Below are 22,125 nucleotides of genomic sequence, written 5' to 3' on the forward strand. Positions count from 1 at the left end.
AGGAATCTTCTCAGCTCACCTTTCAAATAACATTAACTTTTACTGATGTGTCTCCTGTTGGTATTACAACACTAGTTTGATTGTCTATTAGTTAATGATATGCTTACTGGTCATTAACCATTACCAAATGTTATTACATTACCATAATCAGCTATATAAATTTATATATAAAAGATAGATCTATCAAAACCTTTTAAGCCCCTATGACCTGAAGCACAGTAAAATATCCGATTCTTCTTCAATCTAGATTCAAGACTCAGATGAGAAAAGTTCTAACTAAAAACATCTAGACATTTGCTTTTTGCTAGGTGGAAGACATGCTATATAAAAGAAGGAAAACAAAAATCAAAAGCCATTTAAGAGCTCAAAAATAACTATAGAATCATTTAGACAAAGATATCAAAATGAGAATTTCATCATGACAATTATATGAAATTAAGATGATGCATTATATTGATTTACCACTCAGCCATAACAAAAGGGGCTTGGAGAAACTGATTCTAAACGATAATATGGATTTAAATGTAGAGTTTAAACTCATTTTTATGAGTTGCCCTTTATCAATTATTTAACCGCATAACACACTATTTCCACCATGACCCTGATGAATTAGCAGATATAGTCGCTGCTGTGTGAGACACTTGCAGTTTGGGACACTAGGTGCTACTTGAGTATTTTAATAATTACTAAAGTTCTTTGTAGAATAAAAATGCACATCACACTGGACATACACACACATTAGCTTCAATGTTTTCTTTCCCACTCCGTGCATCCAGGTTATTTCTGTCTAGTAATAAAGGGCCAGCCAGGTGACAGCTGAGAAGTGTTAACACACACTGCAGTGATTAGAGTACCTGGGGGTTCAAATTGGGTGGTTGATGTGCTGGTCCAAAAAGCCATTGGGTTATCTTTGAAAAGCCTAAAATCCAGCCCTAAAGGATGATGGGTTTTTGGGCGAAGAGAAACTAATCGTGAGGCTTGTATCATAATCATAAAACACGGCCAAAAAGTGTTAAAATGAAGGAAAGTGTGTGTGTGTGTGTGTGTGTGTGTGTGTGTGTGTATATATAGTAAATGTGTGTGTATATGAGTATGTATTCAACGTGTTCCCTAAAACTTCCTATAGATAATTTACTGTATACAACTTTACTTAAAACAGAATCTTAATATAATGGAACCAAATAAAACAATATTTTTGTATATAATGTAGTGGCTACATGGGGAGGAAATTGGAAATCAGGAATTGTAATACAAATTCTGTCCTAAATACTTCTGAGAAGGGTCTTGGCTGGGTGAACTAAGAAGATTATGTAGCAATGAGATGCAGATGAAACAAGACAAGTAAAACTCAAATAAACAAAAACAGTCGTGATACGCATTCAAAAAAATAATTAAAAAAATAAGAGTATATATTGTACACGTATTAAGACATATATATATTTTTTTTACCTTTCTCTGGGACTTTGAATGCAGGTGCTGCAGGTAAAGCCTTGGCAAGATGTCCAGAATCTTTGGCTTTCGAACTGGATGTAGATTCCTCAGTCTCGGAGTGTAATTTAGGAGAGACAAAGCCAAAAAACTTCTGAAGGCTTTGAGTGCCAAAGACAAACTTAGGGGGTGATACCACTGTCTTTGAGGGGTTGACTGGACTTGGAGACCCAGCGGCACCTGGCTTACTTTCGGGTGAAAGCTCTGTACGTTCCTTTATGGTCTCTTCCAGAACAGCGATGGCTGCCTTCCCACACACAGGTGTAGCAGTCTGTGCAGATGCTGTAGGTCCACTGTCTTGAGGTGTGGCAACCCTGGATGTCACTTGAGTCATGAGTTCCTCTTTTTCTTGGGCAACCTTGGCCTCTTCAAATACCTGTTTGAATGCATTTGCAGTGTCCTGTAGCTTGAATCTCACAGCCAACTGCTCAATGTTACCCTCTGCTACTTCAGCGAAGTCTAAGGCACTCCAGACCCAGGCCTTCTCCGCACCTTTCATGGGTTCCAGCTTCATGGCTGCTGTAATCCTGTGGTTGGCACAGATCTTTAGTACCTGGTCTCTCCTCATTATCAACCTGACTCGTTTGGTGTCATAATTCTGTAAGACCTTGAGGTCTCCAATGCCCCTCTCCTTCCACTGACTCAGTTCTTTATCATAGCGATACAGTTTGGCCCTGTGATTGAAAACCACCTGCTCATTTTCCTCTCCTGTAGAAATCTCCACCAGATCAGGCAAGGGGACCACAGGTTCAAAGTACTGGCCATCCCTCTCTTCATCCTGGGTTACATCCTGCTCATCATCAGTACCCACTGAGGCTCTGCTTTGGTCAAGCTTAGCAGGAGACTTGGAGGGGCTGATGCCAGGCTGGAAACTGAAGTTGAATCCACCAGTGGATTCTCCAAAGCGGAAAAGGTTCTTTCTCAGGGGGCTGCTGGCGATAGGAGAGGCATAGACTGATGAGTCAGCAGTATCATCTAAAGCCTCTTCTCTTAGGTCGTAGTTATCCCACTCCAAGGTGGGGCCGGTGGTTTCACAGTGAGACTTGATTACAAGGTTTGAAACATTGCTGGATGTTGTAATGTCTCCCTGGCTGTCATCATCTTTGATCTTGGTTTTCTCGTCTGTCAAAAACGATTTCAGATCTTTTAAACCAGACTTCATTTCCTCTGCTTTCTGAATGAGGCGTGCTGTTCTGCCTGAGTCAACAAGCTTGTGGGGGGTTTGTAGGGGGATGTCCAAGAGAAGTCTCTGACACTCTTCAAACTTCTCCTTAAACTCCTCAGCAAGCTCTCGGCTTTTAAACTTAGCAGCTAACTGTTCAAGTTTAGCATCTCCATCAGAGAAGTCATTGGCCAGCCAAATCCATGCTTTGTCTGAGCCTGCCAGCGGCTTAAGATTCATGGTGGTGGTGATCCAGTGGTTGGCACAAACCTTCAGAACTTGCTCTCTTCTCATCAGCACCCTTAGCCTGCCATTAGAGTTGTTTTTCAGGAATTTAAGGAGTCCTACACCACGCTCTTTCCACTGACTGGTGTCCAAGTCAAATCTGAAAAGTTTGACACGCTGAGAATAAAGAACCTGTTCATCCTCCTCCCCTGTCACTAGGTCTACCCTATCAGGCATCTGGACCACTGGTTCAAACTGGATATCATCATTTTCCTCTGTTTTATACATGTCGTCTTCCTCCAGCTCATTTGTAGCAACTGTCTTGGTGGGGGTTAAGAACACCTGCTCACCAGCCCCAGAGAAACCTTGGAAATTGGGGTTGTCCTGGCCATACTGGAAGTCTCCTTTAGAGGACTTTGCCAAGTCTGCAAAACTAAACGTACTGGTTTTTCCAGTAATTAATGGGTTTTGATCGTGCTCCGTTTGGCCCTCTGAGGGTATCAACAGATTTTCTTTCTCCTTGTGTTTTTCAGCTATGCTTTTCAGAAAACTGGAGGCTGACCCTGATGGAGGAGTTTGATCTTCAGTTGAGGGACTTTCTTGAGCAGAGTCCTGAATGCCAAACTTAAAGCCACCAGCTGGAATGGGCATTGAGAAAGAGAAGCCTGAAGCACTTGTGGTACTAGATCCGGACTGAGGAGATTCAAACTTAAAAGAAGCAGCTGAGCTTTTCTCTTTGTTTTGACCAAACTGAAAAGTGCTGCCAGTTTCAAAAGGCATTGTAAATCCAGTTCCAGCAGGCTGGCTTGATGAACTCTTGCTTCCAAATGTAAAGCTGAACGTTGAGGCCGAGGGAGCTGTGCTGGCTGTGCTTTTAGAATTGGGGTTTGGTGTCTGACAGGCCACACACTTATTGGCAGAGGCATCGTTTCTCACCAGACAAGTGTCACAATCCCATTCCCCATGCTTCTTGGAAAATAAGGCTTCTAAAGAGGGAGCATGTGGGGAATGGCAGGAAACACATTCAGTAGCTGATGCATTATTTCTGACCAGGCAGGCATCGCAGTCCCACTGCCCATCCTTTTTTGGCAAATCAGCCCCAAATCCTGACACTGCTGGCAGATTTGATGTTACTGGCACCCCCTCTGTTGATTTAGCCACAGGGTTGCAGGATCCGCAGGCAACACAATTGTCAGCACAGGGTTCATTTCTTACTTCACATACATCACAGTCCCACTGCCCGGGCTTCTTGCTAAACTGGGCACCAAACCCAGTTCCAACATCAGATAAAAAGGATGAATCTGGTACATCTGCAGCTGGTGCAGTTTGTGCTGTTGCAGTCGTTTTAGTTGAGGCTTTAAGAGCTTTACACGAAACACAACTGTCTGCAGAGTCCTCATTTCTTACTTCGCATACATCACAGTCCCACTGCCCTGGCTTCTTGCCAAACTGAGCCCCAAACCCAGAACCAAACGCACTGGTTACTGCGTCAGCAGGTTTTGAGGTGCTGGTGCCAAATGTAAAGGAGGAGGGTTTACCTCCAAAAGCACCAAATCCAGTAAATGTAGAGCCAGAACTACTGGGTTTTGTTGAATCAGTCCCAAATTTGAAAGTAAAAAGACTGGCTTTGGTTTCACCAGCAGCCTTAATGTCTGGCTTGGATGAAGCATTTGGATGTGCACTTTGACAAGCGGCACACTGCATATCCATGGGTTTGTTTCTTACACAGCACACAGTACATTCCCATTCCCCATCTTTAAGCGCAAACTGGGCTGCCAGGGATTCAGAACCTTTTAAGCTTTCCTCTTTCTTCTCCTGTTGATCATGCTTTTCTGTTGATTTGAGCACAATTTCCTGGGCTTCCTCAAACTTAGCTTTGAAAAGTGATGCCTCATCTGCTGTTTTGAAGCGGATGGCCAGCTGTTCAGGCTTAGGTGCTTCATCGGCATAATCAATGGCATTCCAGACCCAGGATTTGTCAGAGCCAGCATTTGGTTTCAGTAGCATATCGGCATTGATGTAGTGGTTTGCACAGATCTTTAGGACCTGTTCCCTTCTCATTAGGAGGCGGACCTTCCCTTTAGCACTGTGTTTTAGGATTTTAACATTGCCAATGCCCCGCTCTTTCCACTCTTTTGTGTCTGTGTCAAATCGATACAGCTTGGCCCTGTTGCAAAACATTTCCTCCTCCTCTTCCTCACCCGTTTTCACATCTACTTTATCAGGAAGGGGTACAATAGGTTCAAAGTGAGGACCATCTTCATCCTCCTCAACGTGAGTGCTGTCATTGTCGCTCTCCGCTGCCCTCTCTTCTGCTGCAGACGTGGCAACCCCAAACACTGGCTTGGAAACATCCCCAAATTTAAATGGCTGCTCCACCTTTCCAAAAACACTTCCTGTGCTCGGTGCAGAATCAGCAAAGGAGAAACCAGTAACACTTTTATTGCCAAAGGTGAAGATGCCAGTTTGGCTGGGGGGCTGCTCTTGGGCTAGAGGCTTCTCTGGGACAGTATCTGTTTTAGTGGGAATGTCTGACGTAAGAAGTCCAAGCAGACTTTCACTGTGCTTGGCCTGGGAAGCTGGGAAAGTGAAATCTCCATCATTGGATTTAAAGTTGGAGTTGAATTTAAAAGCAGCTGAAGGTGTTGACTGGGCGAATACCCCTGCTCCAAAACTAGGCACTTTGGGGACTTCAACGGGTGCCTGCTGGCTGAAGGAGAGCTTTCCAAAGTCCATAGGCTTTCCCTCAATGCTCTTCGGTGGCTGAACAGGGACTACAGATGGCTTGGTGAAGTAGCCAGGTTCAGGCAGGGGAGGGTTAGTGGTTTGTTGGGTTACACTCTGCCCATAATATTCTTCACTATATGGGGAAAGAAGGCTCGTGGCTGGTGATTCAAACCGAAGAGGGGCACCAAAGACCTGTTCTTGAGGAGGGTATATGCAGGCTGGGGCTGTCTGCAATGGAGGAGTATGAGTGGGCTGCTGGTAGGCATACATATGCTGCTGAGGTGGCATACGGTTCATACTATACATTGGGCCCTGTGTAAAGAGAAAATAAAAAAATCAAATGCCATTGGATATACTCTGAAAAAGTTTATTATTGTGAACTCGTTTTAAACCGTGGTAATTACCTTAGTGGGGGTTACATTTGCTGCTGTGCGCAGGAGATACTGAGAGTTATAAGCTGGAGACTGGTTGTAGTACACAGAGGGGGCTGTGGTGGCAACTTAAAAAAAGTTAGTAAGAAATGTATAAAGATTTTTGTTAAATTTATAAACTCTTTCTATAGACAAAAATATGGAACTATACATTTAAACATGCTTCGGTTCTATGTAGTGCACTGACCTGTTAGGGGGGCCCCATGGTAGGACTGGACTGGGGTAAAGGGCTCCTGTAGGCCCTCGGCCCCATAGCTCTCCCCATACATCTTGTGATGAGGTGAGCCTGCATTTCCTGAAGAGTTGTGTCTCAGATCATGAACCTCATTCTGCAAAACACGGATCTTAATGAGGACTCAATTTGACATCTTTACAGAATATTAAACTAACACTAAAAGAAGAATAAGTACAATATAACCATCATATACTGAGTTATTGTGTTAATTATTGTAAACTGAAAAAATAGCTGGGATATTTCTATTAATAGAGACCTTTATTTGTAACTTTTCTAAATACACTTTATCACATAAAGTAAATCTAATCCCATGCTCCCATTTCACTTACTGCTGTAAACTCGAAACACTTCCTCCATATTTACCTTTGGTGATAGGTTCAGTGTAATGTACGCATCTATTTCCATCAGTACAAAAACACAAGTCATACCATACTCACCACTCTACTGCTTTGAGTTTCTTTCTTAAGCTTTAACACTGTTCTCACTCACTAATGTATTCCTTCTAAATTGAATCAGTGTGAAATTGTGTTGAATAAAAAAAAAAAAAAGATGTTTAATCTCTTATCCTGACCTTGAGGGCTTCAACTTGCTGACACAGCATTTGGAGGAGACTTTTCTGGTCCTCCACCCAATGAGGTGGTGCCTTGGGAGAAATCTGAACGACAGGGGAAAGACAAAATTATGAAAAGTCACTAATTTCTGTTGTAAATCGATATCTATGTGATAAATACAAGGAAACACTGAATATGTAGATGTCATAAAGAAATCTCTTATGGTCTTCTGAATGAGAACCAATAACCTGAACCTACCAGGTGTCTTTTGGAAGGAGAGATGATGCTTTTGTTAGGAGAGGGAGTGGAAAATTTTATGTGGGATATGGTGGCAGAGGTGTCTGTGGGATGAGCAGGGCTGGAGTGGGCCGGTCCTCCTCGACCCTTCTCCTCCTCCTTCTCCTCCTCTTCATCCATAGCCTCGCCACTCTCGCCCAGCTGCTGGTTCACATCATTCAGGAGGTCCACAACTTCCTCCATAGAGACAGGCAGCTGGGACACAAGTGTAATACATAGTTATACAGCTGCAGAATTGTTCACATTCTGCAGCTGCATTATGCAGAACATTAGTTCACAAGTAAAAGTAAATGGGACTTACCCTCTCAATGTCATCTGCATTAGCATTGTAGATCTTCGACAGGTAGGTCCTAAACTTCCTCAGAAAAGTGATGCACCTGTCTTGGGTCTCCTCAACCCCGTTACTGGCCTCCTCCGATAGCCGTTGGTAGATCTGCCAAAGAGAAACAGCACATTAGAGAAAGTAAATAACAAAGGCATACAGGTGTCAAACCTCATGCCATAAAAACAGTTTATTTGCAGAACATCAGCTACTGGCAATTGATAAGTTCCCAAGACCAATGGCAAATGCACGCTAATTATGCCTAAACTTTCACAATGTTCATTATATTATATATAATGTATATATTTTTGCCAATACACTTTTTCCGGCTTTATAAGGAACTGTTGGACCACTAGCTGCAATGAATTAGAGTAGAGGGTAGTAAACTGGTTTTGAAATCTAAACAAAAATCATCTTTAGTGCACATCTATAAAAAACAATGATTATACAGGGACATATATTGTTTAATTCAAATGGTAAAGGGAACTTATCCCAATTATATTGTAAAGAACAATATAATTGACTTACCTGTGCCAAATGCCAGATGGATGACATGTTATCGATGGTTTCCAATGTAGCGATTGCCTCCTCTGTTTTTCCTTCAATGTCAAGGAGTACTGCATATGCTATCTTGGCTTCCTCTTCATAGCCCTTCACAGAAGAAATCTGAAAAAGAACATGGCCATTAACACATACAATTTGTAAGCCAACTTGGTACAATTTGGAACGGTAATTTGGCCAATTATTTATTCATACTTATTAGGTATGCCAATTTACGTGCAAAACATTTCAGACCGTCCTGCCAACCTGTATACATTTTAACATCAATGTACTGTAACGGTTTTTCACTCTAAAGTAGCTGCAGTTTAGATCCTGTTGGGTCTCTGCAGCGGGCGGGACTGCTCAGTTCTCAGAGAGAGAGAGAGAGAGAGAGAGAGAGAGAGAGAACAGGAGGACCTGACAGCTACGCTTGTTATTGTAAGTGCAATAAGTCCAATAAAAAATAATAATAATAAATATCAAAACGTATGACTGTGTCCCAGCCCAGGATAGGAAATTAACTAACAATATAAACTGTTTTAAGCATGTTGAAATCATCAATGTCTTCCCTCTTGCTGTATCAAAATCTCATCTAGCTTTCCTCAGAGATGGTCCCAATAATGTGCTTAAAGTCAAGTCAAATTCAGTTTGTGCATGATTACTTGATATAACTATATAATTATTTAATACTGTATCCTACATTGTGGAGCATATTAGCATATTATTTATTTATTTTCTTGTTATTTTTTCTTTTAATCTTTAACACTCCGTACCTCCATGAACCATACCACCCCTAACAATGTGTAAACACTGTAAGATAAAGCACATTATTCATAAAACCACAGGGGCTAATGTAAAAATAGCTTATAAGAGGTAAGTTCAAAGATGATGTTTATTTGCAGGCAGAACCAACAAGCCTCACCAACTTTAGACTCAAGACTACACTGCCTCAGGATTCGAGAGTGGCGTCCACCGATCACAACTTGTATCCAAAATTTAAAAAAGGAAAGAAAAACATGACAACCGTATTAACCTGAATATCTTTGGAGGGAAAGTGCATGAAGAGGGGGTCAAGCGGTTCTGGTATACTGCGTCTGTTTTTGATCTTTTCCAACAGTGGAAGTACAACTTTCCAGTAGTGGACACTGCGCCCGATGTACTCCTTCTGGTCGTAGTAAGAGTTCACTCCATCACCCTGGGTTATTAAACATAAAGGTTGCTCAGCATCAAGAAGAGAAGGTAAGCCTTACATTAGCTTAATGCAAGACAGACATTAACAAGGTAAGACAAACACTTCATGCACTTTTGACACAAGCAGTTTCTTCAGCTGTTACAAATTCTACTAAATGGACACAGTCAGAGAATCAGCACATGTGGCTGTTTGGACATCATATTCTTGATAACATTTAACAGTTGTAGGATAAGTGACAGAAAGTAGCAGGTGGAAAGGCACGTGTGTCTGTGCAGTTATTTGGAAAGGTGCAGAGTTATCCAAGTGTTATTTTTCAGGCCGTGCTGCACGTCTGTGTGTACATGATTGCCACCCACAACTGAGCTGGAATCCCTTCTAGCTGATCATCTTAGTCATCATATTGACATATTCATATTTATGTTCATGCAGCACATTCAGCTGTCCATCACGCCTTGTTGTGCTTTCCCTTTGTGCTAAGACAGTTCTACAGTATGATGCTTTCATGCACATTACCCAATATCTAAATCTAAAATTGTGAAAGCATTATGTAGTTCACAAAGGCAAAGCAATAATGTGTGTAATTGAACTTGATGCTTTAGTTATCAATTACAATTTTAGTTAGCAAGTACAGTGTTTTGAGTGAATTTGAGTTTGGCATACTGTAAAAATATAGTTAAGCAACTACAGTATATCAGTATTTGATATTCCCTGCAACTCCATCTGCTCATTAAGCAACCCCAACTGAGGTCAAGACCCAAAGATTGAAAATGCATCCTTTCTTTCAGTGTGTGTATGTACCGTCTGGCTAAGACACTGCGCCCAGTTGATGGCCAGCGCTGGTTGGAGCCCATGTTTCTCTCCAGCCCTCAGAGTGCTCAGTCCATGCTGCACAATCATCCGCAGTTTGGCTGACATGCCAGGACTACAAGGAGACACACACAAGGAGACATTCAACAAAAACACTGAATACTAGGACACAAAATATGTACACTAAAATGACCAAGTGCCCAATTTGTCCCGTTTGTGTGACTTATTGTGATTTAGTGAGTGTGGTGGACTTTCCAGCTTATGAACTCATGCTATGTAAATTGAGACAGTGGTACCCCAGGTCTCATTCAAGTCAGTATCCAACATAACCTTATAACCTTTCCAGGCAGAGTAGTTGTTCAACTTTGTGCCTCCATAGATACCGGGAGACTCAGCAGCTGTATGATAAGACTAACCCTGCCAAGCCATACGGAAAGTAAACGGAACACATTTTGAGATGTGTTGAGATATTTGGGCACCCCGTTTAGCTGAACCTTTGAAGGTTCAGCTAAACGTAATGCCTCCAGCATGAGTTTAAATACACCTTCAGGAAAACAGGAACGTCAGAGAGTTGGGACGGCGCTAGGGCTAGGCGATATATCGATATTTTGCCTTATATCGATATATTTTCACGAGATATGAGATTAGACAATACCGTTCGTATCGATATGGTTTAATGTTGCGTTACATGACCAATTTCTTCTGTAAAGCAGTGTCTGCGTTTGCTTTTCTCCTCTCACCGTCCGCGCAGCCCTGCTCCCACACACTAACACACACACACACACACACACACACTCCCTGCACTGCCCCGCCCCTCTGTGGAGCTGCCGCCACGGCGACAAACACGGGAAAACAGTATTACTGGATGCAACTAACTTCAGTCCAATGGGTAATAGCGTGTGAGACTGCGTTTGCTGGAGCCAGTGATCCACTGCCACATTATCAAAGTTAATAGGAATGCAGCGCTGTGACGATACAGACATTAAATACACAAGATATCTGTAACGCCGCTGACCCGCCGTACCGCATTCAACTCGCGCTGGATCCGTTCATAATGAGTCAGCCGTAGGGGTGGGAATCACCAGAGGCCTTACGATACGATATCATCACGAAACTTATGTCACGATACTATTGCGATTTTAAACATATTGCAATATTCTGCGATATATTGCAATTCATTACCTTTTTTCCAACTCATCTCACTTCAATTGTATTGCTCCAAAATGGGATTGTCAAGCTGACCAACACATATATAATAAAAGATCAATACTTGGCGTCTGTGTATCGATACAGTATTGCCATGGAAAATATTGCGATACTATGCTGTATCGATTTTTTTCCCCACCCCTAGTCAGCTGTCACACCTTCAACACATCACGAGTCTCCTCAAAATCAGACCGGAGATGCGATTCACTCTGCCGTGGCGAGCCAGATGGCGGATTTTGTGGTCCCCTGGATGTTATCACAGAGTACTTCACGATTACAGTTTACGGTTACTGCTGCACTGCTTCCTAATTTCCCAAACTACGGAGTGACCCAAATCACAGAACGTGTACATCGCGACAGCCCTATATTAACTTCAAACCAAATGTTCCATAAATTACAACTTACTGGCGTTCTTACTATTTTACACTTTGGAGGACTAGTTTAAAGTTAGGATTAGCGTGGATCACTACCAGAATCTAATCCACTGTTCGGCCTACCTTGAAATAATTCAAGTGTTGTGTTTTAACAGCTTATTCTTTGGAAAATATACTGTACTTTTTTTAACACTGGTTTTACTCACGCTGCTCCTTTGTGAATGAGGCTGTAAATGGCATCCCACCACTCCCTCTGTCTGTCAGTGGTCAAAAGACGAAGAAGAGGAAGTGGGAGGCAGCGAGGCTCATAAAGCTGCTGTTGTTGCTGGTTCACTCCGCTGCTGATCTTCGCTGTCTCCTGGAGCTGACAGTGGCTACAGAACACCACACCATATAGAAACACCTGGATGGAGTAAACCAGATCAGAGAGTTTTACAGTTTGGTAGAAATGTTCAATTGCAAAAGCAATACAAGAACTGTGAGCAAAAGTGCAATTTATGAAAAAGTAATGCTCAGTAGTAAAAACACATTACATGAAACAGCTTCTTACATCTGAGGAAGATAGAAAAAAAAAAAGACAATTTTCTAACTAACTTGTTAAATACGTGAGCCTGGGACAACAACTCTTACATTCTATTGTGAGTTTTTGAAAGCTTTAATCTTGCTAGAAAAAAAGGTTGTGCATTTTAAATGGTATAAATACAGTTTCCTGTTATTTCACACCTCCAAATGCATAATTAAGTCTTTTATACATTTTGTAACATTCTTGGCATGTGCTGAATATCGGAGATGAGTGGAGAAACTACCTGTAAAACTTCCTTGCAAAGCTTCATCTTGTGTAATGTGTTCCCACCAAACCAGCCCACATGGCTCCACCTACCTCCAGGTCGAGCAGGCAGATGGACTCTGGCGCGTTGGTGTCCAGTTTGGAGGTTTCCAGAGTAAGCCTAGGAAAGAGCTGCTGTAGCCAGTCCCGCAGGGCTGGTCTTTGGGCCAGAAAGGTCCACTGTAGTCCCAACCAGCTTAGATGTTGCAAGTCACCAGCATGAAGCAGGATGGAGCCTACAGATGAGGCAAGTTATTACTGACCAACGCATATATAATAAAAGATCGATATTTGGCGTCTGTGTCGATACAGTATTGCCACGGAAAATATTGCAATACTATGCTGTATCGATTTTTTGCCACCACTCTTAGTTATTACAGTGTAGGAGTAGTGCTGACTAATAAATCGTATTTTCATAGTCATTGCAATATGAACATGCACGATGAACACATCGCAAAAGACTGCCTGAAAAGTGATGAAGAATTTTTTTTTATTTAGAGATGGGTCGGAAACCCGCATTTAAAAAAAAAAAGGTCCTCGGGCTAAAGACTGTGGCATTTATCATTAAGCAACAGCCTCTCCCCTGATCTGTGTCAGAGCTGAGCTCCTCCACATACACACACACTCAAAACGAACGCGTCACGTGGGTCTTTTTTCTCTGGAAATTCACAGCCAGACTGTCATGGCGGCTTGTTCAGAATACGATCTCATGTTGTACTAAAATAGTTCACTGAAACGTGTTTCTGAAAACGTTTTAAGCGAGAAATAGGCCATGCAGTTGCTGAATCTGTCTTCATTTCAGATCGACAAAAGGTCAGTTTAAAAGATTTGTCAGATTTTGAGAGGCTCATCCGCTCGCCATTTCCGGGTGAGTCCCGACTGCCCTGTCGCCGACTGAGCATGTCGGGTCGGCCAAAATGAAGGCCGACCGCTCCTCCGACGGCACGGAACACACCGAACAGACTCGAGTCACCGACTAGGGCTGCACGATATTTTGTTTCTTCGTCTACATCGCAATGTGCGCATGTGTGATAGTCACATCGCAGGACGTTGCGATGTTGACGCTACAACTTCTTTGATTAAAAAAAAAGTAAACTTTCACCGTTCTCCTTTTCCATGATAGTTACCGGCCGACCCTTCCCCTTTAAGACAGGTGGTCATTTGACTTAACGTTAGTCCGACGGGGTGGGGGGGGGGGGGGGTTGTTATGGGAAGTGAGGCTCTCCCATTTTCAGAAAAGTACCGTAAACGGCAGCTGCCGCTGACACAGTGATGCACATGCTTTTCCATGGGTAGTGAAGCTACAGTAGTCAGTGTTTGATGTTCGCTGTAAAGACAAACTAAATCACCTGATTAATGCAATGTAATCACGACATATCCCGGCCATTTTTCACCGCAGAAAGCTGCTACCAGCCAGGCTAAAGCTAACATAGTTAGCCTAAAGAAACAAGGCGTCTGTCCCAACTAACATTATGGTTCGGAGCTGCGACACTGGAAACGTAACACTAATCTACAACATCAGTCCGTTTCTGATATAACGTAATTTACACCGATTTAAGTGCTCTTGGATACACAGTTTGTTGAAGAGTGTGACATGCAGGCTCTGCATGCACAGCAAACCAACAATCATGATCAATTTTAATCAATTTATAACAACCAAAGCAGGCCCTGCTAGTCGACCACAACCTGACATTTAGAGGAAGCAACATGCATGCATTATTAATATCATTCACTTTAGCCTGGATTGATATATGAATACAATGGTGTCATGTCAGTCACCCAGTGTATTTCTTCCTAATTTCCCTCTCCAAAATCACTTCAGAAGAGTAGTCACAGCGCTTACTTGCTTTGGTTTTTGTGAAGCATTAAAGTTCAACAAAGACTGGTTCACATAAGAAAATGTTTTTCATTTTTAATTTTCTTTGTAGATGCACTCCCCTACAAAATCACCCCAGTCGTTGAGAATGATTTAGTATTTCTAAATAGGGCTATTTATGTCCTCGTGTCCCTCATTTCCCATATATATATATATATATATATATATATATATATATATATATATATATATATATATATATATATATCTCTCTCTCTCTCTCTCGCAGGGGAAACAAATATCGCAATGTAAGTTTTCAGGCCTATCACCGACCTCGCCAGACTGTCCAACGGCCGATAATCAGCTCTGTGTGTCAGCGCCTTAACTGTTTCATAGTTTGCCACGTATCTTAAAATTAGCAAATTTTTGCTTCTGGCTGAGACGAAACCCCCCCCCCCTTTTCTTTAAACCCACATGGCTAATTATTATGCAAATCAATGACATCATGGGACTTTGGCAGTGAAGGTATAGTGAAGTACCTCAGCAGAAAAAGGAGGACAGCGGACAGGATGATTGACTGATACTGACTGATGTCTGTAACAAATAAATCTCTTGAACATTAATTTTTTCTAAACATCATTCAGTATTTTGATGTCAGGAATATTTTTTTAATTGATATAGTTATATTTAATATATTCAATCATAATCCGGTTCTGAATTGAAAGACAGCAAGGCTGACATAGGAAATGTATAGTTAATATGCATACTTTACTATAGTTGTTTATTTATCTCAAGTCATATTATCGTCGCAATATTAAATGTTATCGCATATCCTTTTTTTGTGCAAGCCATGTAGGAGTACTTACAATGTCAAAACAGTTGCTTGTTTGCAGAAAAGTCTTTTGGTGCCAAAGACTTAGTTATTCAATCAGAGTAAACAGTACTGTGCTGCACTTTTAGCTGATCTGTCAGGAATTCTATTCTGTAGACCACAACAGCTTTTACAAAGACGAAATGTATACAGACTTCAACTAAATGGCAATTAATTGGTTAGGAAGTGTAAATTTGAAATATCATCGTGAGTTGCAGCCTTACGCATGTTATGTATAGAAAGCGTTCTTTTAGTTCCTATGTCTACAACTGATTTACATTGTGGAATTACACATTTAGTTGCTAATGACAATAATTCATACAGAGGGACTCTATAAAAACAAATAAGTACAAAACTAACTGCAACTGTTAATAAATGTGGACCTGAATAAAAAAAAACTAAACAAAAAAACAAAACTGAAGAGATTTTCAGGCTACTTAAGTGCTCAGGCAGATTATTGGTTTTGTACCAGCGTCCCATTTGGCGAGTTGAGAGAGCTCTGGAGCCATGGTGTTAATGGAACGAATGTCATCATTGGCAATAAAGGAAGATCCAGGGGAGGCCTGTGGTCCAAACAGGAGTTCAAACAGAGAGTCCTGACCACTAGGGTTCCCAAACGCCTCCACCACCTACGCAGAAAAAACTTAAAATGATGTTGGTTTCTAAACATATAAATGTCTGTTATGATGTAAAACATTAGTAATGTTAGTGTTAAGACTATAAAGACAAAGCAATAGTGCATATTTGTGTTGTGACAGAATGGTATGCACCTGTAGCATAAAATCTCAGTTTTACACAAACTTAAATTAATCCAATCAATTTACTACATTGCCCTTCAGTGATGTAGTTTTCACTCCAGCTTAAAAAGGCTATAACCTTTAAATAAATGGAAAAAGAACACATGGACAAACCTCTCTGATCAAGGTAGATGAATCAGTGCTCAGATTTAGCAACATGTGACCAGCCTGACTCTGTCGGTCATTGGCCAGCAGCTCCAGAAGCTGTGGGCCTGACTGGTCTCTTTTGGTCACTTTAGCCTTTGGTCTGGGGACCTGGTGGAAGGCCAAAAAAACAGTTAATAAAAAAGAAAATAACCTACAAAATAATCACATTTGTTACATGTTTCTACTTTACCATCTTAAAAGAGAATCGGTATTAACCAAAAGATTTAATTTATGAATGACTCTGGTAATAGGCAAGCCTCATTCCTGACAGGCAATCGACTGGTTATTGTGTCAGTACCTGGTATGCCAGCAGGTAGCATAGTGCAGCCAGATCAATGATGGCCCTCCAGGTCTGTAGGTGATTCTGAGCCAGCTTCAAAAGCAGTGTGGCAGCATGCAGGTAAAGGTGACCTCTCATCTCCACAAACGCCTCAAAAAGATCGTCTGTGTGGCGGCCAGCAATGCTGCTCAACGTCTGCATAGATTGGTCAAAACTACACACAAAAACACAGTTTAATATCTAGCAATTTCCTGCAGTTGCGTAGATGCTTTAGTGGAATTAATGGAAACAAATGTAAAGGTGAGAAAAATACATTTAAAAATCTAAACCACCATGTTATGCTTCGTAAGATCAACTGCAGCAATTTAAAGTCTTCCTGATTTGTAATGGTGGTTCTTTTAACATACCTGCAAACTCAGAAGGGCTGAAAAAGGTGACACATTTTACACCCCCCCCCGGAGAAGAAAATAAAGGGAACCGTTTAGCTGTCAGCATTTTAAACGTGTTTACACCAGCTGCTAGCCAACGGTAGGCTAACGTTACCTGCTGTCAAGTATAGGGTTTACTAGCTAACGGTAGGCTAACGTTACCTGCTGTCAAGTGTAGTATTTACTAGCTAACAGTAGGCTAACGTTACCTGCTGTCAAGTGCAGTGTTTACTTCTGTGACATGCGGCAATGTTTAGGTTGCCTCCAACGTCCGTTTTCCCGAGCATCAGAGAGAAGCGCAGGCATTTTAGTGGCACCGAAATCCACGTTGCAATTAAGTCTGGTAGATAACGGTCGTTAAGGGACCGGTGCCGTATTAGCACCGGGTCTCGGACCCCCCCCCCACAAAATAAAAACTCTTCGGATCTACACGATTCACGTGGATGACATTTTCGCATTCAAAACGGCGATTTTCGCCGAAAAGCGACTAGTTTGCAGGTATGTTTTAAGACACCTTCTATGATCAAGCTGTAAACCAAAGTCTCACCCTGTAACCAAATTCAAAACACAGAGTGGAACCTGCTGTTTGGTCTTTTAATAGAATAAGCAGACAAAACTAGTCAACTCAATCCGACTTATTAATGTTTTATGAAGCTGTTTAAGGTTTGTTTACATCCATGTTTGGTAACACTCACGTGTCTGGATGTTCAGCACACTAATTCTATAGAAATTAGTAATGCAAAGACATGTTTTATGTCTTGTGTAAGCGCAGACATTTTGACTTAAAACAGAATTGTGACCAGGATGCAAGGATGTACAAATACAACATAATGTACATACAAAAGCTGAGGGTTGAGGGAAATACAGCTTGTCTAAGGGATGTGTGTGCAAACAGCCTAGGACCTCAACATGACCTACCTTGTGAGTGCATCAAGGCTGGGCTGCATATTGCTCTCAGACAGTGTGATTCTCAGCAGACTGCAACGGGCCAATAGCAGCTCTCTCTGGAGACGCCGACACATGTTCTCATTACTAGAGACACTGGGTTGAGTTAGATACTCCTGCAACAAATGCATACATTTTTTTTTATTATTTTGAAGTTAAACAGGTTAGATTCATAATAGATTTATGGTATGAAAACAACAGAACACCATAGAAGCTTTAAAAAATGCAAACTTGTCAAATAAACCATACACTACACTACTTCCATGCTGACCTGCAGTGTGCGCACCACCACTGTGTACCAGTCCAGGCTGTGGCTCAGTATGCCCTTTTTCTCAGCAGCCAGGCAATGCTTAACGGCTTCATCCAGCCGTCCGTCCTGACAGAACAGCTGAACCAGCTTCACATTCACGTGAGCGTCAGCTGGCCTCACTGCCAGCTCGGCCTGGAGGAGGTCGAACAACCGGTTCCATCCCGGCTGACCCTGACGACTCAACAAACGCTCCTGCATAGAGCGGCACAGATAAACCAGTGAGTGAGTGACATAGTAGCCTGTGATATAGGCTGCTGTTAGTTAAAAGAGTGGCATAAGATGAATTCAACAGTTGTTGTTGCTGAAGCAGTGAATAATGGAGGTCTTACTGGAGATACAGAAGGAAAGGAGCCTCACCTTTAGGTTGAAGACAGCAGGGTTTCCTGGCAGCAGCTTGGCAGCTTTCTCCACCCAAAACTCTGCTCTGCTGTCACATTCCTGCTTACTGACCAGTAACTCAGCCACCTTCAGCACAAGGTCCCTCTGGGCAGGGTTCAAGTCCACTGACCGCTGCATACACACATAGGAGGTGCAGACAAACTTGTTTCAGTTTTTACAAAAGCCTGCAGACATATGATCTGTCCAAAGGGCAATGCTAAAAAGACAAAGAAAGACCGATAGGATGGCTACTTGTATTATTCCACAGACAAGTCTAATGAGTTATTGAATAAACATGATGAGTTGCGGTACGGCAAAAACGCAAATCTTCCCATAGATTTTGAATGGGGGTAGTGCGTTTAGGCTGTCACAGGGGGGTGCCAAAAATACTGCAGCGAAATATTGAGACAGATTCAACTTTTGGAGAAACACAACCTAAGGTGGCCAATCACGTAACCGGCGATCAGGCTTGTCAGTGAACTGCCAAGGAGTTGTGTATAAGCTGACAGTTTCCTGCAATAAGCTCCAGCACAAAGCACAGACGCTAGTCTCTTTCTCCGTGAGATGAAGCTGCCTTTAAGTGCAGTCGAAAATGGCGAGATCATAAAAACAATCTGATGGAAATCAAGAATTGTGAAATCCAGTAACTCGCCGCAGGGTTGTGTGGCGGTTGGAGCGTCACTCGAGTGGCCCATTTGTGTGACATTGTGTTGTGTTCTATAACCCCCCCCAATGTAGCACAAGTAGACCTTATATTTCACAATTACTGTTTTCTGTTTATAGATCTCGGCGTTTCCGACCACACTTGGAAACGCCAGCTTCATTTCTAGGAGAAAAAGAGAGAAAAAAGAGACGGAGCACAGTGCTTTGTTGTTGCAGCTGTTACACAAACTCCTGAGGTCTGTACTACGAAGCAAGATTCGGCGTTCGTAAAATGCATCCCTGAGTCAGGATAACAGCAGCAGAACACCGTAAGTTCTGCTCCCCTTTTTGTCCCTTTCCCTCCCAAGTAGAGTTTAGATTCTCTGCCCGAGCCCGAACTTGACCCACGGGCCGGGTCAGGCCCATATGTCCCGCCACTATCCTCGGGCTGGGCCGGGCCCTTCATCAAGTATTTGTATTTTTTGAATCATTACTTTATCAGCTTAATTGGGTGGGGAGAAAGCTATGCCTCTCCAGCTTCTCCCGTAGCTCTGGGTGTATGTCCTGCACTGACTTGAGTGTGAGGTAAACTGTGCTAAAATTGGGTCTCCCCCATCTGTAGCACTGTCTTCGATAATTGCGCAACCGGGCCAGATTGTTTCAGATAGCTCACAAGTCCTTAATAACGTCAGTTATAACGGCCCACGTGCACGGGCTCATAATTCCAGTTAATGTGTCGGGCACAACGTGCACTGTAGACGTGTGCGATTATCAACAAAGTGACACGGAGCGTGTTCCCACTAGTAGTCCAACGGTACGTTAGTCCGTTGATTCGTTTTAATGCCCCGCTATGACTTAACATTAAGCATCATCAAACACTGTCAGTCGGCAGTGTTATTTTTTTGGTTTACCATTATCGTCACCCACTAAATTACAGACTGTTATATTAGACACATTGCAACTTGCCTTACGTTGGTTTTATTTCATATGTTGCTAAAATTGCACTTTTTTTTTTTACTGTAAGATTAAAAGGGAGAAGAGCTTGGATGTTAAACAAGAGCTTATTCATTATTTTACCTACTACTGTTAAAAAAAGCAAATACAGGCTACTCTTTTTGCACTTGCTCTGTTTAAGTTTTAATTTTTGTATTCCTCCTGAAAGTGACTTTATTTTGTTGTTGGATTGATAGCCTACATCTGGCTTCAGGTTGCACTACAAATTCATTTTACTTGAACAGCGCAGTGTTAAACAATTTTAATAAATAGAGACTTGAACCTTATTCAAATTGTTTTGTGTAAATTGTTCATAGTTGAGCAATGGGAAAATAATCGGCAATTGAAAAATTAATCAGGGCAGTTCAGGGCTTGTGTCTCAAATTTTCTCCTTTGTTTCGTCTCCCCCCTCCTGCACCCCCTGCTGCAGCCTAAACACACTACCCCCATTCAAAATGAATGGGCAGAGCTGCGTTTTTGCCACAACCGTCCGTCTGACGGCCGACGCAGGCAATGTGAATGCAGCGTAATTTTGCTGAGACGTGGGATTTAAAAGTAGGCTGCAGACATGCAAGAAACAACTATTTATCAGTTATTTTAGTAAGGTTCATTTTTGTTATGGTTTGTCTTCTGGATTTGATATTCTCTCACTAAAGCTTATCAGTTATTTTGGGCAGCTGACTATCAATTCTTGAAGGTCAGAGTGAGGTGAGTAAACTTGCATTTAAGAAAACAAAACAATGGGCATTATATGTTCTCTTTGATGGATTATCTACTGCACCTCAAACCCAATTTGTATTTGCAACTTTCACATTTCAAATAATCAACACCAAAGAAGGAAGGAAAATATCTAAACCTTTATGGTATTGCTATGGAAAATGGTCAGCAGATTGACTCCCATCTTTAAAGTGGCCATATTATGCTCATTTTCAGGTTCATAATTGTAATTTGAGATTGTATCAGAATAGGGTTACATGGTTTAATTTTCATGGGTCATGACTGAAAGAACAAGATCCAGGGTACAAGTGGCCGAAATGGGTTTCCTCAGGAGGGTAGCTGGCGTCTCCCTTTGAGATAGGGTGAGAAGCTCAGTTATCCGTGAGGAGCTCGGAGTAGAGCCGCTGCTCCTTCGCGTCGAAAGGAGCCAGTTGAGGTGGTTCGGGCATCTGGTAAGGATGCCCCCCTGGTTAATGTGGCTCGGGAAAGGGAAGTTTGGGGTCCCCTGCTGGAGCTGCTACCCCCGCGACCCGACCCCAGATAAGCGGACGAAGATGGATGGATGGTTTAATTTTCAAAAAACACCATATTTTTGTTGTACTGCACACTGCTGCAGCTCCTCTTTTCACCCTGTGTTCAGGAGTGAGACCTCTCACTGCTGTAACATCTTTGTTGGCAGTCGCACATGCGCAGTAGCTAGGTAAGATCACATCATCTAGCTAGCAGTCTGTTTCTACAACTTCAGTTAGTACAAGGCAGGATTAGCCGGGAGACTTCTTCTAAACGAGGGCGCGCTTCCAACTTTGCGTGGAATACCTGCAGAATAGGGACATGCAAGTAGTTCTTTTGTAGATTATGGTGAATCTACAAAATGATGGTGTGTTGTAGCAGTGTTTTGCCATTCAGAACGAGCTAGCATGCTACGGTTAGCCACCTCGTGTCAGCCCTGCTGATTTTGACCAGCTCACCCGGAGACTGAAGGCAGGACACATTCAGAAACCCGTATCTCACTCAAAACAGCATGGATGGTTTTGTTTCCAAGTTTGTATGCGTGTGGAAGCACCAGAGTTACAAAATAACACCTCAAATCCCAGAAAATGTGATTTTTTTTTTTCATAATATGGGTACTTTAATTTATCCCATCTGAATTGGTATAACTTTATGAATCAATTTAACATTTCATGCCATTTCTTTTTTATTGTTTATTATTCTCAAGCTTATCGTTTGTACTTTGTTGCTTTCTAAATCCAATGTGTTGTGAAACAGAACAAAAACCGTGTCTATAAATACTTAAAGATTACACTGTATAACAGCGTTGATAAATGTAGTCGATTCAAGCGTAGGAAAACGGTAATTAAGTCTTGGCCTAATTACTGGGCATCCCCATCCTGATCTGACCACTATTAAATAAGATTGTA

At 42.1% G+C, this 22,125-nt stretch overlaps 1 protein-coding gene across 3 annotated transcripts in view; it reads right to left on the reverse strand.

Annotated features, from left to right (window-relative positions):
- Nucleotides 1-22,125, reverse strand: part of ranbp2 (RAN binding protein 2) — a 30,354-nt gene that overhangs the window by 5,547 nt on the left and 2,682 nt on the right. The window contains exons 4-20 of one of the 3 annotated variants that reach the window (XM_078261595.1): nt 18,335-18,487; nt 17,939-18,169; nt 17,641-17,783; nt 16,313-16,508; nt 15,982-16,122; nt 15,540-15,699; nt 12,438-12,619; nt 11,764-11,960; nt 9,969-10,092; nt 9,012-9,173; nt 7,967-8,104; nt 7,418-7,549; nt 7,078-7,311; nt 6,840-6,923; nt 6,221-6,362; nt 6,007-6,089; nt 1,450-5,914 (exon numbers count right to left, since the gene is read on the reverse strand). In XM_078261595.1, the coding sequence (XP_078117721.1) occupies nt 1,450-5,914; nt 6,007-6,089; nt 6,221-6,362; nt 6,840-6,923; nt 7,078-7,311; nt 7,418-7,549; nt 7,967-8,104; nt 9,012-9,173; nt 9,969-10,092; nt 11,764-11,960; nt 12,438-12,619; nt 15,540-15,699; nt 15,982-16,122; nt 16,313-16,508; nt 17,641-17,783; nt 17,939-18,169; nt 18,335-18,487 (6,967 nt within the window). Of the gene's footprint in view, nt 1-1,449; nt 5,915-6,006; nt 6,102-6,220; nt 6,363-6,839; nt 6,924-7,077; nt 7,312-7,417; nt 7,550-7,966; nt 8,105-9,011; nt 9,174-9,968; nt 10,093-11,763; nt 11,961-12,437; nt 12,620-13,626; nt 14,334-15,539; nt 15,700-15,981; nt 16,123-16,312; nt 16,509-17,640; nt 17,784-17,938; nt 18,170-18,334; nt 18,488-22,125 lie in introns of those variants that run through there. The other 2 variants (XM_078261594.1, XM_078261596.1) reach the window with 2 other exon arrangements.

This window comes from Sander vitreus, chromosome 11 (assembly GCF_031162955.1).
Source record: "Sander vitreus isolate 19-12246 chromosome 11, sanVit1, whole genome shotgun sequence".
In the NCBI taxonomy this organism is placed as follows: domain Eukaryota; kingdom Metazoa; phylum Chordata; class Actinopteri; order Perciformes; family Percidae; genus Sander; species Sander vitreus.